This window comes from Coptis chinensis, chromosome 4 (assembly GCF_015680905.1).
Source record: "Coptis chinensis isolate HL-2020 chromosome 4, ASM1568090v1, whole genome shotgun sequence".
NCBI lineage: Eukaryota > Viridiplantae > Streptophyta > Magnoliopsida > Ranunculales > Ranunculaceae > Coptis > Coptis chinensis.
The window spans coordinates 51,774,509-51,782,555 of record NC_141459.1 but is presented as its reverse complement, the minus strand read 5'-3'; the positions used below and the strand labels follow the sequence as shown (position 1 = coordinate 51,782,555).

General features: G+C 37.7%; 1 protein-coding gene across 1 annotated transcript; it reads right to left on the bottom strand.

The window, feature by feature from the left end:
• Window positions 1-4,096: 4,096 nt before the first annotated feature.
• Window positions 4,097-4,966, bottom strand: LOC147503903 (uncharacterized). The gene has a single exon (XM_086605002.1). The coding sequence runs from the start codon at window positions 4,964-4,966 to the stop codon at window positions 4,097-4,099; it is 870 nt and encodes a 289-aa protein (XP_086461128.1).
• Between the last annotated feature and the right edge of the window lie 3,081 nt (window positions 4,967-8,047).

Here is an 8,047-nt window from a genome sequence, read left to right as displayed (position 1 = left end):
CCCAAGGCTGTGTGGTGTTTTTAAATCTTCAATTGTTCCTTTCTTGCCATATATAACTCACTGATGCACAAAGGAAAACTTTGATGATCTCTGCTGTCAACGATTTGTTTCTACACATCCTCATGAGCTCCAACCATTCACTATTCGAATCCGATGAGCTAGTGTGTAGTCCAAAAACCTATTTCATGTTATTCCAGATTGCTTGACTGTACGAGCATTCAAAGAACAAATGCAATGAATATTCTCTAGAGTTGTTGCAGAGGCAGCAGGAGGAGTGTTGAAGCACTTTCTTCTGAACCAACCTATCTTGCGTTGGTAGATTGTTGGACAGTAATTGCCAAGTTGTGAAAGAGAGTTTGGGTAACACATACTTCCCCCAAACCAGACTATACCATCTGGCCCTTTCTCGTGGAACTCTGAGCACATCATAAGCTATCTTGGAAGTAAATGCGCCAGAAGGATCAGGTGTCCAGACCACATCATCTTTTGGTAACTAACAGTTGACCTCAGTTTGAAGGATATCACTTTTCAATGGAGATGTAGGTAGATCGTGCACCGTGTGGTTCCATTCGCCATTAGTGATCAAGGCACTAACCTTTGCAGTGAGGGGTAGCTGAAGAGTAGCTTTCGCAAACCTGTCTTCTATTAGAGGCGTCTCACCACACCACATATCATACCATAAAAAGGTGTGAGCTTCTGTAGCAATAATGTATCTGATAAACCTCCTTGCTGTTTTCCTTGCGTCCAGTAAATTTCTCCACACCCACGAGCAGTCTTTTGGAGTAGTCATAACCCAGAAATACTTGTCCTTGATGTGATGATTCCAAACCCACTTTACACACAGGCTGTTTTCTCTTGAAACAATCTTGTACACTAGGCCACAGTATGATGCTTGGTTCCATAGCTTTAGATTCAAGATTTCGAGTCCTCCCTCTTGCTTGAGAAATGCAGTGCGACCCCTACTAGCATGATGCATTTTATTTCCCATGTCTGAACCATTCCAAAGGAATTTGTTACATATTTTTGTAACTTGTTCCAACACAGTGAGTGGAAGCACAAAAGTTCTAGCCTAGTATACATGAAAAAAGATAAAATTGAATGGATGAGCTATAGCCTTCCTGCATGTGACAAGCATCTATTTTTCCAATTCTGAATCCTTGCAGTGATTTTTTCTATTAGAGGTTGGCAATCTCTAATCCCAAGTCTTGTGGACATAAGTGGTAGTCCCAAGTAGATTATAGGAAGTGTAGCCAGTTGAACTTCTAATGTATCTGCTATCAGAGTACTTTCATCTGCACTCAGTCCTCCTGTAATGAGGGTAGACTTTTGAGTATTGATCTTCAGCCCAGTACCTTTAGAGAACTTTTCTAGGACCTTCATGATCTCTATGGCTGATTGAATTTCACCTCTGAAGAAGATCATAAGGTCATCAGCAAAACATAGATTGATAACTTCAGATTTCTTGCACTTTGGATGTGCTTTGATGGTGTTGTTATTCAATTTTTTTCTGAACAGACAACTCAAAGCTTCCATGACCAGGACAAACAAGTATGGCGATAGGGGGTCCCCTTGCCTGAGGCCCCTTCGAGCATGAAAGTAACTCTCAGGCTTTCCATTTATCATAATAGAGAAGAGAGTAGTTGAGTAACATAGCTTAATCCATCTGTGTATCTTCGGAGGAAAATTCAGTTTGCTCAGCATAGCTTCCAATGCCATCCAACTGATGGTATCATAAGCTTTACTTATATTCACCTTTAGGGTACACCTAGGGGAAATATACTTCCTATTGTAGCACCTGAGAAGTTCATGTGACAAGAGGAGATTATCTTGAATAGACTTTCCTTTAATGAAAGCATATTGGTTTATGTCTACTAGAGATGGCATGATAGGCTGTAGTCTATTCGAGATGATCTTAGCAACACACTTGTAAGTGGTGTTACACAAAGCTATAGGGCGGAAGTCTGAAATCTTTGACGGATTTTGGATTTTGGGGATCAAACATATAAAGGTGGAGTTGAATCTGGGTGGTAAAGTGCTTGTGGAGAACACATGACTTATCACCTTTACAAAATCCTCCCCAACTATCGACCAACATGACTTATAGAAGAATGGGTTAAACCCATCTGGTCCCGAGGCCTCCAAGTTGTCCATGGCGAACAAGGCCTCTTTGATTTCTTCTGTGGTGACATCAACATCCAAAAGAGTTGCATTGGCTGTTTCTAGTGCTTCTCGGACTTGCACCTCCTCAAAGATGTCTATGTTTACATCAATCCTCTGTCCCAGCTGCTTTTTGTAATGAGTAACGATGAACTCCACCACTTCTGCACCAGTGATTTTATCTCCATTGCTATCATTGATGGACCATATCTTATTCTTCATTCTTCTTTCCTTTATGATGTTATGAAAGAACGTTGTGCATTTGTCTGCCTGTAAAGCCCATTGGCAACTTGCTCTTTGCTTTATGTCCTCATACTCCATCCTCAACAGATCTGAATATTCCTTTCTTGCTTGTTTTTCTTGCGTAAACATATTTGAGTCCCCTTGATTTTCATTCAAATCTCTTTGTATTGCAAAGAGTTTGATTCTTGCCGTCTCTATTCTTTGACCAATATCAGAGTAGTTCTGCTTAGACCAACTCTTCAAAGTCCCTTTTAAGTTCTTCATCTTCTGGGCTAAAATGTAAAGAGGGTTGCCCGCTATCAGAATATCCCAAGCTGCTTTCACTATATCTGTAAAAGTTGGATGGAGAACCCAAGCATTGTAGAATCTAAACGGATGGGCATACCTCACTGGAGTGTACCATGTCACTATCATGGGAGTGTGGTCTGACACTCCTTGAGGCAAGAACTCAGCTTCAAATGCGGGAAACAATGATCCCCAATGCACATTTACTAAGCATCTAGCGATCTTTGAGCATTTCCTTCCTGTTCCCTCCGAATTATTTGTCCAAGTGAAAAAGCTCCCTGTAAAAGTCATGTACACTAGCTCGATGGAGTTTACACAATCAGAGAAGTCCCTCAGTTCTCTAGGATGCGCTGGTTCACTTCCAATTCTTTTATGCAAAAATAAGATGTTATTGAAATCTCCACTCACACTCCATGGAGTACTAATACTGTTACTCAGAGAGATTAAATCATACCATAGAGTCTGTCTTTCCCTAGAAGAACTGCTGGCATATACCACAGTCAAAAGGAAACTATGATTCGTAGGGAGAATTGTAACCTCACAATGGGTCATCTGGGATGATTCTTTAATGGGAGTCACTTGTATGAATCCTGGATCCCAGCAAAACCAAATCCTTCCAGCAGGGTCCTTATTATAGTTGTTCAGAGAAGACCAAAAGGGGCAGCAAGTACCTTTAATAATGTCATATTTGTCAGCTCTGACTTTTGTCTCCAGTAACCCCATCATACACAACTTATTCTCAACCCTAATTTTATTAATTTCCCTTGCTTTTGCTATATCATTAATGCCTCTAACATTCCATATTCCTAATTTCGACATTGTTAATAAAAACATATTTATTTCCCCTCAACCCCTTGTAAAAGAGAGGTTACTTCCTTCCAGGGTCTTTTGATTTCCCTCTCCCCCTACCCCTTGTTGAACTTTGAAGGAGTTGCTGTTCACTCTGCTTACCCTTTTGTCCTGAAACTGATGCCTTTTCTACTTGCTGTTTCTGTTGGTTTCTAGTAACAGGGGTAGATGTTATAGCTATAGGTGGCTCTGTATGCTTTTTCGTAATGTGATCATTGAATACTTGCTTAGAAGCATTGTTGAGTTCTTCTACTGGAACTGGTTTCATGTCCTTGTAAACTGCACATTCCTCGACAAAAGAATTCACTTGTTCCGATGGATTTTCAAGAGCATCAAAGAAGCACGAATTTGGTTCTACATAGGGAACCAGTTCTGTACTTGTACTCATTGCACGAATGTCCTGCTCCTCCCTTATATAATCTTCTAGAACATTATCCGAAAGGTTGTTTTTAGTTTCCTGATTTTCCTCCTCCTCCAACACCGAGAATGGATTGTTCACCACTATATTACTCTCAGGGTAGTAGTCCAAGTTTATGACCTCATTACTGTTTTCCCCATCCAGCTAAGCCACTGATTGCTCAGCATTATTTTCCTTCTCTTGTAGTACTACTGCTCCATCCACATTTCTCATACAACTAGTTCCTACCACATCTGGTTGGGTGGTTGTATTTCGTGGAACCCACATAGAGTTTACTCTATTTGGGCAATTGTTGCTGTTCTGCCCAAATCTCTTGCATAATGTACATGTGGGAGGTGTCCAAGGGTACTCAACTCCTACAGTAGCAATTCTATCTGCACCCAGCTTAAATCGTAAGGATTTGGGGTACTTACATTGAACATTTACCTCAACGCATACTCTCGCAAAGTTGAGTCTTTGCCTATTCTTAGTTGTTGCATCCCAGCTCAAAGGTTTCCCAATTCTGCTCGCAATCATACTAATTCCTCGACGTGTCCACAATTGCTTAGGTACTGCAGAGAATTTAACCCATATAGGAATAGTATTAATGAGGCTTCTTTGATATTCCAATTCTTCAGACCATTGTCTAATCATGAAAATTCTGCCCGCCACAAAAACTGGTCCCCCTTCAAGCACTCTCTTCCTGTCTTCATCATTTGAGAACTTGAAGTAAAAAAGGTCATCATCTGTTGAGATCTCATATGATGCTGTTGTTTTCCAGGTTTTCTCCAAAATCCTTTTCACTAGAGGAAAAGGTAATCTTTTATCAATGAAAAATCCTACCACATATTCGTACCAGATATTACAACCCTCTTGAATTATTGAGTTTGGAACTTCAACAACTCCTTCTTCAACGATCTCTATCCATTCTAAAGTATCATCTACATCATTATTACCTTGATTTACAAAAAGGGAGCTCCAGCTCATAGGTGCCTCACCTCGAGTATTGGTTGAGGTTCTTGGATGATTTGCCATTCTCACAGACCTTTCTTCGTCTACTTCCTGTGGTTTGTTTTGAAATCTATACCATAAAAGGTAAAAAGTGGAGGGAAAGGAAGCGATAAGATGGTCTCACCAACTAATATTAGCTAAAAAGAGTAAGAAAAAGTGCACATGGTCAGGAGGTTGTTTAAGCTTAAGTTACTCCCGTTCGCTCACAAAAGGTCCCCATTAAGTTCTTCTATATATTTGTTGTTAATCACCCTGTTGTTAATATTTGCGACGGTATAGTCAGTCGTAAATGGAATTAGAAAATGACTAAAAATATCCGTTGCAAGGTCATCGCAAAGAGAAAAGACGGCCTTAGCCATCGTTGTTTAGAAAATAAATATTTAAAAAAAAAATATGCAATCCAAATGACCTGCAACTGCTAGAGTGGCTGATTCAAAAGAAATCCCCCACCCTTACTACACATACAAACTAGGCAATTGTCACATACCAACTTTTAACTTCAAAACAAAAGAAGACCACATCTGAGTTTCTTACACAACTATGAATACATTTAAAAAGCACATGGTAACTTCATTGCATAAATAGCATTATTTGCTAAGTGGCTCTTTCAATCAATAATTTAAATGAACAAATGAATAAAAATCAAAGAGCTATTAACTAAACTACATAACAAACTATAGTCTTTAGCTTTCCATCACTTGCACCATGCATATTCTCAATAAGCTAGCCCTTGTGTAACATAAGGAGCTTACACCGACAAAAGTCTTTTTAACAAGATATAACTTGATTCTAGAATCTAAAAATAGAACATATCTAATAAATAGAAATTGTTATCTAAGGGAGCAATACATGAGTTCATCAGATTTAAAGATGCAAAAAGCTAGAATATTGTTTATTTTTTCGGCAATTCCAAGCATGAAGTAAAACAGTCTTCTTCCTGAGACATAATGCACGACATAATGTTGTAATAACCATCATAAAAATATCACTGAGACACCTATCTTGACGGGTTTCAACAAACTTGTCAAGATAGATATAAAACATACGTCATAATATGTCCTTTTTTTAGTAGTGAAATATAAGGCTTACTAGATAGTTTGGTGTGTAGAATGGGCAACAATCTTTCTATACATTGCTACATAATCAACCTAAAACGAAGTAATATATTTTGACTTAATTAGTGAGGGCTATTTCACCATAAAAAGGTACATATCCATGCAATAAAAATGAGTAAAGGTTCCTCAATGCTTTTGCTATCCATTATACTATTCTAAACTACAAACCGACCCATCTAAAAATTAAGTCCATCAATTTAGGATTAACTAAACCATGTTGTAATATCCAACTTGGCGATAACATGAATTCATTCTCTCCGCCCATAATAGAAAGTCCAAGAAAACGAAGATGAGTGGCGAACCCTTATTCAAAACCAACAAACAAATTCAAGTTCAAACGATTAAAATGCTAACAAGCTAAAATACTTCATTGAAATGAAAGATTCACAACTAAAAGTAAAGATCAGAAAAATTAAATCATCACAACCAACAATAATACTGAATTCAAAAGAAAAGTGGAAAATATGTAGAGTAGTCTAGGTACGTTATGTACTTTTCCTCCCATTGTTTGTTCCATTCTTAGATATCTTACTTAACTATTTAATGGAGTGGATCAGTGGAATATATTCAAAGCTCAAGCCAACAAGTAATTCAATTCTGGCAACTCAATTATAATTCAAAATAAAGAATGGAAAGCTACTAAACTACACACACTAATGGAAACCATTGAATACTAATCTTCCTCATGTAATTGAACCTCCCATTTTATTATCCATAGTATAACTATGATATCTACCTGGAGGTATAAATACTACAATCTAAAAATAATATAAAACTTACCTGTATACTTCTCACTTGAATTTTTTCTTATTCCAATCAAGTCTCTTAAATATAATATTTTCATTAAACTTCAATCCTTTCTTGATTTACTTCTCAAAGATCAAAGAAAATGTTGGCCTGTACTAGGAAGAAACCAAATGAAACTTCTTGAAAACATAACATTTAACATAGTCACTAACCTTGTATTAAACAACAAGCCAGGTACTTCCAACGATGAGTGTCACACTTTGCATTGTGAGTGTAATCTTCAAGTTCCCCCACAAACACAAAACACTAGAAAAGCATGAAGCCTTTGTCAACGAATTACTTTCCCAAGTGTTCAATGTATAAGCCACTAAAGAATATAGGGCAGCACAATATGAAATTAAAGTAACTATATTAGATCATTCAATTAATCTGAAAATACAAAAAACAAATTATAATAGCACCTAGACTGTTGGTTCCTACAAACAGTAGAAGGAGTGCACACTATTATCACAAAGGAAGATAAGTTTTTGCAGCAAAATGGATCATGGAAAAAGCTAAGGGTCATTCTTAGAGTTATTTTTTTGAATGCAAACTAAAGAACATGCACTTATCATTCACAACTTCACATTCACGCCCTATACTCTCTTACACCAAAAAGAGCACTACCCAAAAGCTTCAAAGCTCTAAAATGTGTAGGACAAAGTATTTCATCCTCTCTGTAATGCTTACAAGCACTTAAAACCATACAGTCTGCTTTGAGGACAATCCCAAGATTAACATGAATATGAGGTGGCAAATAAGCCCACTGATTCCCACCAACTTCAGCAGCTTCAAGTGCTAAGAAAATCTCGTCTTTAACAATCATATAAATTCTTCTTGTGCTACCCCCCTAATCATGTATACCATCACACGAAATGACCTTAAATAAAGACTAGAATAACATATGTGACATCTGCACAATGAGTATAGACAACAACAATTTTCTTATCCATTCACAAAAATAGAAACATAGTAAATTAAAATGCAGAAACTCATAATTGTGACTTCAGTTATGTGTGTTGGGGGATTTATTGTGCAAGACATAAGATGTCTCGTATGAATATCATGGTGATATGGGCAACCCTTAGTAATACATAACTGATCCTCAAACCGCCCTTAGAAGAATGGAGATTGCGTACTCCTGAGGGTTGGTCTAGGTGGAATCCATTGCCAGTGTTTTTAGAAAATCACATGACTAGTGTTG